The following is a 19,158-nucleotide window of genomic DNA, read 5'->3' as shown; positions in this document are numbered from 1 at the left end:
CCTGTGTTTTTGTTCATCCGAGGTTGAATTTACCTAAATTTTAAGACCTGCTGAGGACCAGAGGATTTTTATTATGTCATGATACGCAAAACCATAAATTCAAAGAGGGTGTACTTTCTTTTTCACATGACTACCTTTGGTAGCTGTACACGGCCACCTACTGTATGATAAATATATCCTCCTTTTCATCATATATAGCTAGTGTGATGTCCCCCAGCCACAAATAAATGCCATAAATGAGAATCAATGTTCTGTATGCAAAGTACACAATTTCCATTTGTCCGAGAATACATTTGCGAACTAGATGAGAACTTGTTGCTTGCAGAGTATGCATGCATGCTCATTCAGATAACTACATGCAATACATGATAATCAAGTAGAGTGAAAACCTCAAGCTGACCATACGGTTTACTGGTCAGCGAATTCTACCTCCTCTCATCTACATGTGTACCGAATACAAAAAAAAACAACTCTGCAGTAAATGGGGTGCTGAGGCTTCCTCAGATTAAAAGGAAAGCTGTACTAAAAGAAATATGCTAACGAGCTGGCTTCTACCAATTTTGCTTTTATTTCGGCATTTAGAATACAATTTTGTGGGGGGGAAAAAATTGGAGCCAAAGTCAGAGGATTATGTAAATGCTTGGGGAACAATGACAAATATTAACCTAATTTGCACTTATCAATGCTTTCTCCCACATACCTACTGTGAGTTTAGCATACATCCCAAAAAAGAAGGCGGCGTTACTAAAAAAGACATTGCATGCACCTCATCCTCTCTCAGTGAGACACCAAAGGCCATTTCTGGAGCCTCTGAGGATCTGAACCACTCTAGGTTTTTGAGAGGTGCCTGTTCTGTACCAACTTTTGTGGTTTACCCTACTAGATATTTTACATTTCTTTTGTTAAGACAGATAAGGTTTTCACATGGTACCAGAACTTGATACATATTTTATCTCCTAGACTAACCGGGAAAAACAAAGTAGAAAAACAATGCATTGTCCTGTAATCTTTTCCAACACGATTGTTACATAATTTGCAAAAACAGATATTTATACCAAACTATAGCCGACAAAGTCTAAAGGATATCGCTGCTTCTTTCTAAGCTCACTGTTTAATTTAAGACAGGGTTTCTCTCCCCTTACAACACCCACTGCAGCACACACAGGAAAACCTCTAAAAAGGGCAGCACAGTGACTTAGAGGTTAACACTTAAGCCTTGCAGCACTGGGGTCCCCAGTTCAAATCCTGGTCAGGACACTGTTTGCATGTCTTCCCTGTACTTGTATCCCATACACCAAAGACATGCTGGAAGGTTAATCGGTCTCGGTCTAAAATTGGCACCATATGCAATAGGGACCTTAGATCATAAGCTCCATGAGGGCAGGGACTGATGTGAATGCACAGTATGTAAAGTGCTGAGTAAAATTGTCCGCACTATAACTAATAAAGGCTTAAAGTGTTAGCAAAAAATTCTGATCAAACTAGGTAAAAACGTACAATTTTAGCATCACAGCTTTGAGATTGTCACCTTTTGAAATTGTAGCAAAGTTTTTTATGATCGCACAGTAACCATGCAGTGACCCAGAGCATCTATTTTTATTCTTTGGCTTTGTTTTTTTTTTTAAACAGTATCCGAGTCACATACTTGCTTCAGGTTGTTAACTTAATATATTGAGGCCATTGGGAAAGTATAGAAGCACTTTCAGAAGTCAGCAACTGGAACCCCCTAAATATATATATTTTTTTATCTTGACAGATTTACTTTAAGCAACACTTAGATGTCCATAAGAGTATTAAAGCAAACCTGACCAACTACCGAAATATTACTGTAGTACCGTTCACCTTATTGTACAACCCCAACTCTAAAAAAGTTGGGACGCCGTGTAAAATGTACATAACAGAATGCAATGATTTGCAAATCTCAAACCCAGATTGTATTCACAATAGAAAACATATATATCTAAACCGAGAAAATTTAACATTTTAAGAAAAAAATAAATAAAAAAGGTAATTTTGAAATTGATGGCAGCAGCAAAATAGGTGAGACGGCATTTAAAAAAAAAAAAAAAAGCATGGCAAAGTGGTACTAACAAGGAAGAGCTGGAACATTATGCAACTGGTCAGTAACATGATTGGGTATAAAAAGGAGCATCTTAGAGAGTCGAGTGTCTCAGAAGTAAAGATGGGCAGAGGTTCACCAATCTGCAAAATGCTGCTTCTAAAAATTGTCAAATGATTTTTAGAATAATGTTTCTTAACATATAATTGCAAAGACTTGAAATATATCATTATCATCATCTGTAGTACAGGTGAAACTCAAATAATTAGAATAAGTTCATTTATTTCACTAATGCAACTTAAAAGGTGAAACTAATATATGAGATAGACTCATTACATGCAAAGCAAGATAATTCAAGCCGTGATTTGTCATAATTGTGATGATTATGGCTTACAGCTCATGAAAACCCCAAGAACCCCAAATCCACAACCTCAAAAAAGTAGATTACATACAATCAATAAAACAAGGATTGTACATAGAACAATATCGGACCTCTGAAAAGTACAAGCATGCATATGTACTCAGTACTTGGTTTGGGCCCCTTTTGCAGCACTTACTGCAATTACTTTTGCATGATATTCTAATTATTCGAGTTTCACCTGTACATATCAAGATTCCGAGAATCTGACGAAAACTCTCTGCGCAGGGGACAAGGCTGAAATGCAATATAGGATGCCCGTGATCTTCTGGCCCTCTAATGGCACTGCATTAAAAACAGGCATGAATCTGTGATGGACATCACTGCAGGAGCTCAGGAATACTTCGAAAAATCATGATCCAGAAATGCTGCCGTCTTTTCTGGGCCAAAGCTCATTTAAAATGGTCTGTTGAAAGTGGAACACTGTTATGTGGTCAGGCGAATCAAAATTTTACATTCTTTTTGGCAACCATGGGCACCGAGTCCTCCAGACTAAAGAGAAGAGGAACCTTCCGGCTTGTTATCAGCACTCGGTTCCAAAGCCTGCATTTCTTTTAGTATGCGGGTGCATATGGAATGGGCAGCTTGTACATCTGGAAAGGCACCATCAATGCTGAAAAGATACATGCAGGTTTTAGAGCAGCATATGCTCCCATCCAGACAAAGCCTTTTTTCAGGGAAGGCCTTGCATATTTCAGGACAGTGCTAAACCACATACTGCATCTATGACAACAGCATGGCTTTGTAGTAGAAGAGTCCGGGTGCTTAACTGGCCTGTCTGCAGTCCAGACCCTTTACCAAAATATTTGGCACATCTTAAAACGAAAAATATGACAGACGACCCAGGGCTGTTGAACCGTTAGAATCCTATATCAGGCAAGAATGGGACAACATTCCTCTCCCAAAATTCCAGCAAATGGTCTCAGTTTCCCGACGTTTACAGAGTTTTGTTAAAGTAGAGGGGATGCTACACAGTGGTAAACATGGCCCTGTCACAACTTTTTTGAGTGGTATTACTGCAATCAATCTCAAAATTACCTTACGTATTCTTAAAAATTGCATATTTTCTCAGTTTAAACATTTGATAGGTTTTCTACTTTCTAGGGATACAAACTATACAGAATGCCACCAGCTATAGAAGACTACAAATCCCACCATTATATAGCAATGCAGAATAATATGAAGCTACATACTCTGTGCTGCCTCAGGGTAAAGGCCTGATGTCTCAAGTGAAGGATCTTAGGAAGGCTGTGGAGGGTCTCGGTTGGGCTGTGGATGAAACTTTAGGAGGCTGTGTGGGGTCTCACAGGCGGAGGTGGGTGGCAGGGTTCTCCAGGAAAGAGATGGGCGGCCATCGCTGTAAACAGGTGCCTCGGATCACAGGTAGGCTGTTGAGGTCGCCAGCAAGCGAGGGACCTCAGGCAGCTGCTTCAGTTTTAAAATTTGAAGCACTGGTATTGGGGCATTTTCAAGAGTACGAGTACTCATACCGGTCCATCCCTACCATTTTCTGTTGTGAATAAAATATGGTTTGCAATTTGCAAATCACTGAATTCTGGTTTTATGTAGATTTACACAGTGTCCAAACTTTTTTTGGAATTTGGGTTGTACTTGTAATCCAATCTGGAGCTTGGGAAGGACTCTGCACCCAAAGCCAAGAAGGCATGCAGGGTCTAGACTTCACTAGTCCTGTGCCCTTCCTGCTCTACTGGTCACTGCGATTCTGCTGTTTAATAGATGAAAAACAGAAGTAGGGCTTATTGACGTAGTAGGACTATTAAAGTCAAAAAGTTTTAAAGCTACTTCAAATGTGGATTTAAGATTAATGCTTCTATATATTTAAAAGTTTTAGTTTCATGCAGAACCAGTTGGCCTCCTGAGCACTGACCTGGATATCCTGTTGTAAGGTGGAACCTTTCACTTGCAGGGTCCTCTGAAGCCACCCTTGTGTGTGCTCCTACTTATTTTCCTTTTTCTCCAAGCTAGCAGATGGACAGCTGCGGGAGACTGCTGTCCCTTGTGATCTTAGACTGAGCAGAAGACTCAGGGAAGCTGAGCTGGAAGAGTTGAAGCCAGCTATTCAGAAACATGATGACTAAGTGCCTTGGCAAAAATGTAAATAAATACTTTGCTGGCCAATGTCTACGTGTCTGATCTGGATACATTGACAAAACATTGGAGAGTTTAATACCACTTTAAATCACGAGAAATGGAGATCGAACTCCAGGATTCAAAGTCTATCCTGGAACAAAGAAACTGACTGGAAGAAGGTAAAGTTTAATTTAGTGAAAGGAAGCGAATCAAGCGAAACTAAACCTGCAAATGGCAGAAAAAAAAACAAAAAACTGCTAGCAGATAGAAAAATTACAACGGAGGAGACTGTTTGTCTCTTTCTGCCATAAATTAATTCCCCTTTTTAAATGGAATTGTATGGCAAAAGCTGCAGAAAGGCCAAAGAGTTTCCCTTCACTTTAGGCCCCTTTTTTCCAATTTTTAGAACCCTTTCTGTAAAGTTAATTTTCATACTTTAAAATACATCCCTCATTTCCAACCTTTGTCTTTTTATGTCACCCTAAGTTACATCACATTTGTATTGTACATATCCCAAAACACTGACATGTAGACAATCCTCACTCCTGTTTGCTGGACCCAAGTTTAAAATATTTGGTACGGACAGAAGTTAAATATGGACAGTTAAGTGATAAAGACCAAAAAAGGTGCCCACACACTGATTTTAGTTTGGAAATTAATGTTCTATCGAAAGGAAGTGGATGGTACATCACCGATTTTGATACTCTGATCATATTTTTGGGGAAATATTTTTCTGTCCGAACGAAAATCGATGCCTCAGTGGGGTTTTCATTCGTCAAAAATCTCAGCAAGAACACAGAATATGGGCAAAAGGAAATGATTCCCGTCTTTGATCAAAAATTGGTTGGTTAGTTAGTATGGCCAACGAAAGATTTTCCAAAATCTACATTTGACTATACGCGATGGTGTAGTAGCTCGAACGAGGGTTCATGGCAGAAACCGAAAATCTACTAATGTATTGCCACCTTTAGTCATGCAGGCATTTTTTATAACCTCATTTGAACTAGTACAATTGCTTGTTATTCATTGCAAGACAAAGAAATAGTTAAAGCCATACAAGCAGCAACTAAAGTTCCCATTGTGTCTTATTAAAACTGTTTTGATCAATATTACTTCTTGTATTATTGTAAGTTTTAGAAATTATGTTTAGATCACGTTTCCATGTATATAAAACTCCAGTTTCTCAAACATTCCCAAACTGTCTATGTAGCTCAGCCCTGCATCACAAACTGCTCCGACATTTTTGTGCTATTTTTAAAACACAAAGCAGAAGAACTTCTACTGAATGTTGAAGCACGGAAAACTTCTGTATTCAGTTCTCCATTTGTTAACAATTTCTACTCCCTCGTAAACATGATCTGTTCAAACTCTTGTGAGAATAAATAAAAAAACACAAAACACTGAAGGTTTTTTATTTTTATTGCATCTTTTGTATCCAATTAAAAAAAAAGAAGTTATGTTTTACAAACAATTTTCTAAAATGTAACAATTTTCACAAACTGTAATAAGCCATGCATTAGTTCTTTTGGCAGATTTGAATAAAAACATCTCTGGGGAGAGTTACTGGTGTAATCCACACAGAGTACAGTCACATTTGTTAATTGGTGGCAGCAACAGAACCCTCATGTGCCTTTTCCCCATTTGTGGAACGAGTCGGGGGAAAGAAAAAAGGAAAACGTAAACATATCTAATTTTGCTGTATAAAAAAAATGTGCTACAGCTATGTAGCTCCTTCCAAGGTCTCTTCCATGAGTGGTAAAAGTTCCCCGGGTGGTTAAGTCTACTCCTCTTCAACTTAGTGCAGTTTTACCACCACAAAGAAGCTTCCTGCAAGCACGCTGATAGGGCAAGTCATACGCTTTGTCCTGAAGAGGATTCCATTGTTGATGGCTCATTTCCTGGCATGCCACTTACTGTTGGGGTTGAGCAAACAATTTTTAATATACACAGAAAACTTAGAATTCAATAACAAGTTGGTGAATACTTACATTTATATAATACTACTAACAGCATGGAATAGAAAGTTGAACTTCCTGCAGGTTTTGTAACCAGAGTTCACCTTTTGAAATCCTCTCATGGTCCGTCCAGTTTTCAGCACTTTCACTAGGAAAACAAAAACAAAAAAAAATGTATTTATATCTACAGTAGTTACTTGCTACAAGGAACACATTCTACAATCAGCAAGTAGTCTGCGACATTCAGCAGGACTTCCACGGCTTCTTCAAAACAGCTTCCTCAGCTCTAATGAGGATCACTCCCCTTGATTTATATCCTCATGGGTAACCCAGTCAGAGTAATCCAATCAGCATGGAATGTTCCCGACACAAAGCTGAGGAAGCAAGTTTGGGTGAACAGTGAAATGTGACTGACAACTGCTAGCTATACTATGGCTTGGATAAAATTAAAAACCTGCCAAAGTTGGAAAAGCAACAGATTGCACAAAAGCGCAAATACCATTCCAGAAGATTACATAAGAATGCCACCAAACCTATCCATAACAAGGATTTCGGTGAGAAAATTTCCAGAACTGTCTGGACTTCAAAACACATAAAAAGGTATTGATGCCAGGCAGTGCAGGAAAACAGTTTCAATTACAGGTTCTACTACATTCATTTATAAAACAGGTATCGTACTTTGCTGGATACCTACTATAGATTAATTTTAGAAGTTCCTGCCACCCTCTAGGATACCAGGAGGCAACTTGTCTCTTCCCTCAGTCCCTCTCCATCCAATGCAGAACAATGCACAAATGCCTGTATTACTTCTGCCCTAAATGACTGGCAAAAATCTTCCTTTAAGCTAGAATCTGCCTACTGTCAAGACTTGGGTCATGAAAAAACAAGGAATTATGAGATATGTTGTCCATCAAGGGTCTGAAGAAAGAAGCTGATATAAGTCCTGGCAAAAATAATTACCTAATTTAACAGTCTTTCCAACAATAAAAGCAGCAGGAACCCAATCAATCAGAAAAGCGTGGTTAACATAACAAATACAACAGGGTAGAAGTCTACCACATAAGCAGCCAAACGTCCCACAGCTGTCAGTCAAAAATGTCATCCAAACTGAGCACCAGTTTGAGGAATATTACACCAAAAGGATATAATTCATACGGCAGTATATATTTTACCATAATCCCCATGAAATCACACCAGAGAAAGGAATCCACCTCCATTATTATGGACAGGAACAGGTAAAAGTTACTTACATTTATGACCTCAATTCTAATATTTCTACTCCCATAAATGGGTCAAATGAAGTCAATGTTTAGGCTGACATTACTGACCTCTACATCTGAAATGCTAGCGGATGTTATTAACCCAGATCCCTTTGCTTCAAAAACATCCAAACAGTGACCTAGGAATGCAGGCCAACAACAACTTCACCTCAAATTTCCTAATATGTATACTTAACCCTTACTAGTGGCTTGGCAATTTCCACCACATATTTCTCTTAAGGCAGGTCTATCTTAAAAAAAAAGGTAATTCCAGGAAGTTCCTAAAAAACAAAAGAGCTACAAAAAGTAACAGATAACATGACGCCTGCCATACTGGGTTTTATAGGAACCACCAACATAATTCACACCTTACAACAACACGAGCAGTCTAATCATGAGTAAAGTATGGTATTTCCGTGGTTCAGAAATGACTACATCTTACATAAAATATACAAAGAGTAAATCATTTTTTCTCACCATAGCCAGGCTGCTTTCAAATGACGACTTGAAGAATTTCATGCCATGTGTAGCCAGTCTTTTCTTTTATCGACAGGAGAGCAAGGATCATCATGTTCTTTTTGCTGCTTCATCCCATGAGTAGCTGTGCCAGACCTCTTATCAAGGAGGACGCTGAGGATCATCAAGTTCCTGATGCTGCTTCACAAGGGAAATAATGGTCTCTAGCAGCTCTCTGGATGTCCATTTCTTTCTTTGCGCTCACACATTTTCCAGCTTGCAGTCTCCTCAAGATGCTGAAAAGTCCCCTATGGACACATACTCAAGCTAAAACCACAGCTCAAACACCTCAAATACATTTTACATGGGGTAACATTCAACCGTATAAACATGTGAGAACTGCACATAAAATGCATTAAACAGAGGAAAAAACACAGGAGTGGATACAAAAAACACCATTTACAGTGCTACAGAACACCTTGTGTAATTTGATGCAGGAAAGCATACAAAGTTCAAACACCCCCATCAACTTCCCCTCTCCAAATAAAAACCCCACAGGACTATATGCAGGTACCATTATGATGAGGCAAAGCTAATGAACCTCCTGGTAGCTTGTTATGGCTTGCTTCATGGATATCCCTAATGGCCACTGATGGATCCCATCATGCTGACTGACCAATAGGGGGCAGGAGGAAGTCTGTAAGCTTCAGTATTACCAAGAGGTTAAAGAGCTTTGCCAGATTAGAATGTCCCAAGATTTGAGTAAAGCAAAGAGGACTGAAGGCATAATGCTACTTATGAAAACCAAATATATAACCTATTCACACCTATCCAATTTTGCTCCCGATTAGTTCAAATGAATGGAATCGCAATGACAACACGCTTACTATTTTTACAATTATTTTACTACTACTCATAGATGTTCTTGAATGAACCTATACCTGACAGAAGTTCTCACCCTTCCCTACTCTATCCAACACTACACAAAAATGAATAAAATTATACACACACACTGAATATATGTGCTTTAGATACATTACTGCACTACATTAGATAACGGCAAACCCTACAGCATCCCTCCACTATAAGCTGAGCACACAAGGATCTCGGCATTTATGACTTTACAGTATTAGTGACAACTGGTGAAAGGATTGAAAATAAGCAAACTTTATAAACATGAGACTTAGTCTAGAAAAATAAAGGTAATATAAAGTTTAATGTAAAGCCGCCCATACTAACGTTACCGCTGAAGAGCAAGCACCATAAGCTACCAAACAATAGCATCAGTATTGCACATACAGCATGCCCCTGTAGGCTTCAAACATCCTATTCAAATATTTGCTTTGTGAATGTCCGGATTTGCATGGGTAATCTCTCCCAGCACAAGCCCAAGACACTTAAAAATGCATTGCGAGATGTACCTCATAAGAGGAAGGTGTTTTCAGAGCAGTTTAAAGTATAACTTTATCCAAATCTAAAAGCTTTGCATTGAGTGGTGAGGGTTTTGAAATTCTTTCTAAAAAGGTGCCCAAACACCTTGCGATTATCGTTTGTACAAAAAGCGGTTTTTGCTACGATAATCGGCCAGTTGATGGGAAGTCAACGATCACAATTACTGTACAACTGGCCAAACTTTGTCAGACTAGAAAACCTTTTGTTGGAATCGTACGAAAAATCAATGGCTTAGTGGCGTTTTCACCCGAAACAAAAACGCAACACGAACACTGCACATGCGCAAACAAAAATATGTTCGGTCGATCGACGGAATTCAGACAGTTAGTATTGCGGACGAACGAATATCGAAATCTACTTGGCCTGTGCTTGATTCCCCCCTCCGATCCTCCAGCGCAGACTGGCTTTGCCTCTAGATGGGCAGAGTGCGCTGTAGATCAGCCAGTTGAGTGGATCTCTACAGTATTGTCAGGCTCTGTCCTGGCTGTGGCATTCTCTCAGTATATAGCGGGCAGTAGCCCGCTATATAAAGAGCTTTGGGTCACGGGAAGAGGTTAGTATATGTCCTCGGTGTCCCTAAAGACAACTATATAAAAAGGTTACCCCATAGTTTTAAAAAAAAAAAAAAAAGTATTTGAATGCATTTTTAAGGATTTAACACCTGAGTTTAGTGTCACTTGTGCAGCCAAACATCTCTTTACTAGCAGTCAAAGAAGATTAGGGAAATATAGATTTGATAAATGGTAGCATAAATATCATGTGTCAAGAAATTGCTACAGTGAGCTCAATAGATCGGGAAGTGAGCGAACACATAGCGTTGCTCGCTCATTTCTCAATCTATCCCTGCAGAGAGCCGTGATTGTCACTCACGACTCCCGGCAGGGATTCCCACCCTCCCCTGTCCGATCCTCCAGCGCTGACTGGCAGAACGGAAGGGGGCGGGCACGGCTGGCTCTGCCTCTAGATAGCTGTCAATCTCGCAGCTGGGTGGATCTCGACAGTAATGTCGGGATCTGTCCCGGCTGCGGCATCTCAGTATACCGCGAGCTGTAGCTCACGGTATACTGAGCTTAGGGTGATGGGAGGACGCTAATTTGTGTCCTCCCGTTACCCTTAGGAGAAGTTGGGGAAAAGCCCTGACCCCACAGTTCTCCTTTAAGTGCGTTTTCAGATAAATTGAAAAACTGGTTTTGGCAGTGAAACAGAGCAAATACACCTACAAAAATACTAAATCAGGGACCCCCATCTATATTTTTTTAGCTGGGGCGGGGCAGCAACAAACAGATTTGATTGCACATGCACACTGCCTGGGCAAAAAAAAAAAAAAGTCACCACCTCGATTTCTGGAAGTGTTAACATCTGGGGTTACTTCAGTTAGTCAGCTCCAGGTTCAGCAACGTCGTTTCCCCTGAAAATAAGGTCAGCTCCCCTGATGGCACGGGCATATTCCAAGTTTACAATGCCAGGATTCATCGGGCGGCGACCGTGAAAGAATGGTTCAGGGAACATCAGGCATCATTTTCACACATGGGTTGGTCACCACAGAGTCCAGACCTTAACCCCACTGAGAATCTTTGGGGTGTGCTGGAGAAGACTTTACGCAGTGGTCTGACTCTCCCATCATCACTACAAGTTCTTGGTGAAAAATTCATGCAACCCTGGACAGAAATAAATGATGCAACATTGCATTTGCTTATCGAAACGATGCCACGGCGAATGCGTGCCGTAATCAAAGCTAAAAGACGGTCCAACAAAATATCTGTGTGGGACTTTTTTTTGTGGCCAGGCAGTGTAGACATGCAAGTATATCTAAATCCTGAACTCTATTTATAGACAGAATAGGACATGGTTATAAATGTGTTTTTATTTTCTGCTGCCAGCATCCCATTTGCGAGATTGCTTTTCATTTCCTGTCCCGGAGACACAACAGGAAGGGAGAGACAGTGAAGAGATAGTCAATCTTCATTTTAACTGGAACAGTTTTCCCAAGGCCTCGTCTTTTGACTGATTGTTCATCACTTTCTGGTCTCAGTGACAACGGCCACTGCGACTCAGAGAGCGTTTCTTCCCTGTGAGGACACAGACAGCAATGACACCCGTCATCAGGGATCTAACTCTTCTCTCCTCTAAAACTGTACATAAACTTTACGAGGCTCTCTGGGGACTGAACACACGATTACCTTACAGAGCTTGTTGTGGAACAGTGACTTCACACTGCATTGTCCTGAGTACAGGTTTCCCCTATAGGGAGGAGATGTACCAAGAGGACGTGGACATAGAAACCCTTTTCATGGAATGCAACTACAATTCTAGGTCACTGCGAGGTGTATGACAAGACTTTCCCCAGGTCCATAATACCATATTAAAGTGCTAATACAGCGGACGTAGATGTCCGGAAATCTGTGAGGCAACAAATACAATTCATCACTTCCTCATAATATAAAAAAAAAAAAATGGAGGACACAGCTGAATTTGTTTCCTTTTTAAATGTGAACAACTACCCGGCCTGTCCAGCCCTGCAAACTGGAAATAGTTCAGGACTTATGTTTACAAAGTAACATAAAAATGAGGAAACCGTCAACACAAAGAACACATGAAGTACAGAGCAGAAATGACTCCACCTCGGTGCCCCCACCCCCCATCTCTACGACTCCACCTCGGTGCCCATCCCCCCATCACTACCACTCCACCTCGGTGCCCATCCCCCCATCACTACCACTCCACCTCGGTGCCCCCCCCCCCATCACTACAACACCACCTCAGTGCCCCTTCACTACAGTGCCAGTTATCAGCACAGTGCCACTTCAGTGCCCCCATTAGCACAGTGCCCTATGATTACAGCCCACACATATGCTGTGACATCCCTACTACTGGAGTAGAGAAGACAAGCTCAGGCCGTCTGAGTACATCGGTGCTGATCAGAGGATGGGGACCAGGAGGAGCGGTAATTACAAGCTGCCTACGCTCTGCCCTCATACACCGGGGAGAGGAGGATAACGTACCTTATCCATCAGCTTCCAGCATTTCTCCACCGTCTTCCGGTCCACGGCTCCAGGTTGAGCGGTCGGGTGGTGATGGTGCGGCTGAAAAGCGTCTTTCACCATGCCGATGAGTCCGCCGCCTTTCCGCATATTGGTCGCCATGGTGGCGGAGAATAGACACAGGCACACGGAGTAGCAAGTCACCGGAGAGCCCCGCCACCCCCGGACACAGCCCTCCCAGTGAACGCCGGGCAGGGAGGGGAGAAGTCTCCCAAGGCCGAGCACCACCGCCGTCACTTCCGCTTTCCCAGTGCCGGGAGCGCGCACACACCGCGGATAGTGTACGATGAATATGCAGAGGAGCCCCGCCCAGGGCGGCGCTGCCGAAGGGCGCGCTCATTGGGGAGCCGGGAGATGGCGCATGCGCAGAGTGAGTAGTGAAGTCTGGGGAGCGATGTAGACATTGGTGCTGAAACTTTGCATTGCAAAAATTTGAAACCGCAGCAATAATGTCTATATGTACTCTTAAAGGGGAACCTCACCCCCTGTATTATTAATATTTTGTTAATCCTCGCTTACTTTTTTGGAATATCCTCAAAACACATCTAACATGTCCAGAAAATCAAGCATTGCCCTCCTGTAATTTGCACAGTGTCTTTATTATTACTTACGCCATCAGTTTGTTGTCCGGTTCTTTTAGCATGCACCTCATGCCGCACATGCGCAACGGCTTGTCATCAAGGATCCAGCTGCTGGTACTCTGAACAGTTTGCCCCCTAAAAATGCTCCCCTGAGGATGCGTGACCATCGTATCCCAGCAGGCTGAGGGCAACTGGACCCCCATTCTGGCCTAGGTGAGTATCCAGGAAGGGCCAAAAAGGGTCCCAATAAAATATATTAAAAAGAAAGTTTAAAAACGAAAAGGAAAAAAAAAAAGAAGGAAGTTCTTCCGAAGCATGAGAAGACATGAGGATTTAAAAGGAAGAGCAGCAACAAAGAGAAGGGAAACAACCATGGATTACAGTAAGGCACACATTACAGTATTGGTTTATGTTAAAAAATCTGAGGGTTTAATGTCACTTTAAGGGCTTGTTCACACCAGCAGGTGCATAATGCACGCTGGTGTGTGCTGCAAAGGGTGTGGGGTGCATACCGTCTGCTTTACCAACCACCCTTGTTGTCCCACCACAGTGCTGGGCTTCAGTAAAAATATATTTTAGTAATTTTTGGATTTATTTTAATTGGTGCTGTTATGTGCAGATAAGAGTAGTATAATTTGTTATGCTATAATGTTGGTTCCAACCACTTTCCAAATAAGAAAAAAAGTAGAGCTACAGCTAACGATTATTTTCAAAATCGATTTCAACTGGTTATCATGGCAAGTGGGCCATTACATTTTTTACTTTTTAATCACCTTTTTATTTTTGTAATTTAATAATGTTTTGTTATTATTTTTTATTAATTATTTTTTTAATCATTTTTTTCACTTAACTTTATCGCTATCACACAGGAGCTAACAAGCCCCTGTGTGATAGCATTTGGAGGTGACAGGTTCTCTCTATTGACCCTGTCACCTCCATGAAAGGAGTTCTAGCACAGCACTGTGCTGGAACTCCTGTGACAGGTGAGAGGGAAAGAGTGCTCTCCCCTCTCACTGTTTACATGGAGCGGCAGGGTTACTAGGGATCCCAACCTGAAAAAAGCAATTTCAGGGAGGTGCCCTTCTCATTTCAGGGAGGTGCCCTCTGCCCCCCCCCATATCTGCTGGGGTGAAGGGGGGGGAGGAGAGAGAGAGCACACCCCTGAAATGATGGCAGATAGCACAGGAAGCAATGGCTTCTTTGCTATCTGCAGGGTTTTTTTTTTAGTATTCTGACAGCTGGTGCCATCGGAATAAAATAAAAAATAAAAAACCCAGCATAGGAATGCATAGCTAGCTTCCTATTGGCTATTTCACTTTGCAATAGCCAATAGGAATCTAGTTATGCATTCCTATGCTGTTTTTTTTTTTTTCTGGCGGACGGCGGCTCTGATGTGAGGAAAAAAAAAAAAACTGAGCAGGGAAAGGGTTACTCTGCTCGATCGAGCAGAGTAACCCTTTCCCTGCTCAGTTTTTTTTTTTTTCCTCACATCAGAGCCGCCGTCCGCCAGAAAAAAAAAAAAAACGGAGCAGGGAAAGGTTTACTCTGCTCGATCGAGCAGAGTGAACCTTTACGGGAAAACGGAGCCGGATGACGGAGTCAGCGGGGAGGGCGGAGCACGGACGACGGAGCCCGGATGACGGAGCCAGCGGGGAGAGAGGTAGATGCGGGGTGAGGAGGACAGCTGCAGTCTTATTACAAGTGATCCCGGCAACATCGATGAGATCACTTGTAAACAAACAATTGGCTTCCCCACACTACATTTAGTCCGGCTTGTGCAAAGCAGGACTAAATGTAGAAAGCAGCTTACCGCCCGGGATTCCACACCGTTGCAGCCTTTCATTCGCCCGGCTATCCCCCCCCCCGCCCGGTTGTTACGCCACTGCCTACAGAAGGATTGAACACTGGCAAGCAAAAAAAATAAATCACAAGCCAGCCCTCCATGTAACCCCTCCTCTACCCAGCACGCTTCATTTTTTTCCTAATGTCCTAGGAGGTTGGATGCCTTGACTTTAATGTCACTTCAAATCAAGATTCCACGCTGCTCGAGATGGTCTCTATATTACATCTATCTGGATCAGCATTTCCTCAGCCTAGCTGTAAAACCACACTAGACTTGACATGTGGAGCAAACCTGGAATGTGACCTTACAATATGGGACATAGTGCAAACAAATGAGGGCTGGTTTTAAAGCAAGAAAGCATCTAATATGACATAATATAACCTGCTTCAGTTCTTTTTATGATAAGTTTGCAGATAACATATTTAAATGTTCTTGTCATGCTAGGGTTATAATTGCTTGCAAATACACAAGACCATATCAAACTATTTGTGCTGCTAATTTTGTTTCCCACTTACTCAAAAGAACTCCCCCACCCCAGCCACCTCCCTAGGGCAAATGCCTGACATTCTTATCAAATAAGATAGCACTATTAAAAAGAATTCTGATGATATGTAAAATGTCTTTCAACTGGCAACACCAATTTCAATGAATAGAGCTGTGCTCTAGAAAGTGAAGAAGCCTTTCAGTGGACCATACTGGGCGTCATACTGTAAAGTGACCTAGCAGGTAAAATCATGCAAGGGCAAGGTCAGACTGCACTGAGTTGTTTATATAGTGAGTGGGGTGACTTCCTCACTCAGAGACAGGAAACTCCCATCTTCCTCTCTCCGATGATGCTCCCTGTTTGGCCATAAGAAAGAGCCTGGGAGCAGTGAACAATGTTACAGAGTCTGCTCAGACAAAGGAGGAATCACAGGTGGATGGAATGGCAGCCAAGCCAGAATGCTGCAAACCATTTAAGTCAGGATGGAAGCCTGACACAGAGGCTTTAAGGACGCTCTGGCACCATCCCCCTTAGAGTCTGTCTTTGACACTCTTGAGCCCTTAAATTAGGCCAGATTTGTGGCCTCTGTCACCATCTCTGATTCTGAGTACCCAAAGTATGTCTCTGAAGGGACTGTTTTTGAACCACTGCAGTTTCCTGCTGTTGACCCAAATTTACAGGCGGTTGCTTTAAACCTTATTGCAGTTCATCCTGCATCTGGAGGATCAGCCTGCTTTCTCCAGGACCAGTCTACAGTATAGACTGGCCCTTAGGCTCTGTAGTGTAGGCCTTTTTTTTTTACAAATCTGCTGCTACAGCAGAAGATAAACATGGCCAGTGTCCTAATTGCTAGGTTGGCCGTTTATTGTCTGTGCTACGCCTCGATGGCAGGTACCCAAGTCCACTATTTTGCCCAGAAAGCCATACCTGACTTCCACCAGCATTCTGATTGTAATGTGTCTGTGGGGTCAGGGTACACATGACCATGGACATAAGGTCCAGTAAGCAGTAAGTGGGAAGGTATGCTAAACATCCTTCTTTGCACACTGGTCTATATTTTGGAGACTGGGATAAATGAAGGACAGCACAGTCACCTATACCCTCTGTTTCTTACTGGACTCATCCTCTGATTCTGTGGAACCAGAAGCCCCCCCATGTGCCCAGAGCTAAAAGCTGCTTAGCTATGTTGCAGCTCGTATGCATGGGAAACAGGAGCCACACTGGCACAGAGCTGTTGGCAGCTCTGTAGGCCCAGGCCAAGAGGATGCTGACTCCCACGCCATCTTCAGTTAGTAAAGGTTATGCGTGGCAATAGCACTAACCTGCTGCCCACTCTTCTTCCGGAAAAAAATCACACATATACCTTGCCTTAAACATGTCCTCAACCTGCTATAGTGCCTTGGCTTTCATCGTTTATCAGGCCAGAAGGATTTGTGGCAACTTTAGGCAGTGTTCGCCTGGCAGAAATGCAGCACCGACATTGGCTGCCTGCCAACTGCCTCATCAGTGACAGCCCCACAGGCTGCTGTTAACAAAGAGATAGCTATTAGTTGTTGTGGACAGATATTGGTCTTTTAAATGTTTTTGAGTGTACAGTAGACATGTGCACAACAAGAAAATTTGTTTCCAGACGAATCAAATGAAAAACATTTTCATTCGTTTCATTAAAGGAAACTAATTTTTATGTTGTTGCCACCGAAACTGCACACTAAAATCGCAGAACGAGCGGCGGCCATATCGACCGCCAGTGCAGTCTGCGCATGCCCGCCGCCATTTTGGAGTAGATCTTGGTATACACCAAGATCTACTCCAAAATGCTGCCGCTTGTTCAGTGTGTGACGTCACCGTCATGTGACGTCAAACGCTCCGCCTCCAAGAGGGCGGCGGGCATGCGCAGAATACAATGTGGCCAATGTGGCCGCCGGCGTGTTCTGAAGACAAATTTATGTATGCCCAAATATCGTTTTAGTATATTCGGGCATATATTAAATTCATTATTTCGGATTCGGACGAACCGCCGAATCAACTCATTTTCATTGATTTGCAGGCTTGTCCAAATCCAAATGCTCATGTCTAGTGTACAGAGATGTGCACACAGGCAGAGCATATAACACTGCAATTCAAAGAACTCAAGCCTGGTTTAATCAAGAAGATGTAAGCCAAACTACTAAAATCTCATCTTTGCTTAAACTTGACAATACCACTTGGAAAGTCTGTTTTTATTTCAAAGGCTAACTTTCATAGAGATAATAGCTTCTGATACTGGTGTAAAGGTCCTTGTTTGGGCCTTTTTGTGTTATGAGATAAAAACACTACCACAATCTTCTGCCTCTAAAGTGGAACTTTACCCCTCTAAAAAATCACATCAGCATACAGCTCGGCATGCTGATATGAAATCATCTTACGTTCATTAGCTAAACACACATATTTTTACTTTACTTACAATTTTTTTTTTCTACTTCCCGGTCCACTTTGCCACAAATGATGTCAGCATGCCCAAGCACTGCATCCTGGGATGGTTCCATAAGCATAGAATTGCTGGGAAATCTCATCTGTAATCTCATGAGATCTCAGGGAAAGGAATTGTCCTCCCCTGAGATGATGTGCATGGTCACATATTCTAGTCTGTAAGGACATAGCCGGGAGTATGTGCGCTACTGCACATGCGTGAGTCCCAGTCTTCCGGGTTTTCGGAAAACATATGCTAGTGCTCATGCGCACACAACCTAACGGACATACGAATGTGGCGCACAGGAAGTGACACATCTCTCTAATAGATGGCTCTATTTAAACTGGCCTGCCAAATGGATCAGTGAATGGTCTTACAGCTTGTGTTCCTCTCAGTTTTGATTTCCTGTTGCCTTGACCTGTTTTCCTTGACTATGCCTGATTGCTGCTTGCTCTTGGCCCCTGCATGTTTCCCGGGATTCACTTCTGTCTTCTCCTTTGGTACCGTGGCCACCGTCTGTCTTTGACCCCTGGCTTGTTTGACTTTGCTCCAGTTCCTTCTGCAGACCACGCTGACCTCTCAGCTGGACACCAGCCCTGCTCATCTTCCTAGGGAACCAGTTGTTGGACTATTAGCAGGCACAGTGTCTGAACACCTTGGCACCCATGCTTCTCTCTGTCTACTCGCACCTCAATTGACCATTGTAGCGTTTACATCTTACCAATAGGTCCCTTGCTAAGTATAAATCCTCCTTAACGATGCATCTGATGAATGTGACTAGGGATTGTAGTCCTCTTTTGTGAAGGAGCTCTCAGGCTCCCTCCCTTGTAGTCCTCTTTTGTCTTTTTTTACAAGTGATGTGCCAGAGTGATGGAGCCACTGCGATGTCGCCCTTTGGGTGAGACATGTTCTGGTCCAGTGTTTTTATCGAGAGGATCTAGTTTGGGGATTCTTTTCGGGGGTGGGACCCCCAATTTTCTCCTTGTGTTTTTTCTAAGACTACTTGCGATTCTTCTTTTCTATTTTTTACTTTTACTTTTTACCTTTAATTTACTCTTTCTAATCTCTTG

At 42.3% G+C, this 19,158-nt stretch overlaps 1 protein-coding gene across 1 annotated transcript in view; it reads right to left on the bottom strand.

Annotated features, from left to right (window-relative positions):
- Positions 1-12,921, bottom strand: part of CBL (Cbl proto-oncogene) — a 60,183-nt gene extending 47,262 nt beyond the window's left edge. Inside the window, exon 1 of the mRNA XM_018569118.1 lies at positions 12,693-12,921. Within this exon, the coding sequence (XP_018424620.1) occupies positions 12,693-12,833 (141 nt within the window). The 5' untranslated portion in view covers positions 12,834-12,921. The remainder of the gene's footprint in view (positions 1-12,692) is intronic.
- Between the last annotated feature and the right edge of the window lie 6,237 nt (positions 12,922-19,158).

Source organism: Nanorana parkeri, unplaced genomic scaffold (assembly GCF_000935625.1).
Source record: "Nanorana parkeri isolate BGI_ZX_2015 unplaced genomic scaffold, ASM93562v1 scaffold1289, whole genome shotgun sequence".
NCBI lineage: Eukaryota > Metazoa > Chordata > Amphibia > Anura > Dicroglossidae > Nanorana > Nanorana parkeri.
The sequence above is the reverse complement of the archived record's forward strand: the minus strand, read 5'-3'. Positions and strand labels throughout refer to the sequence as shown.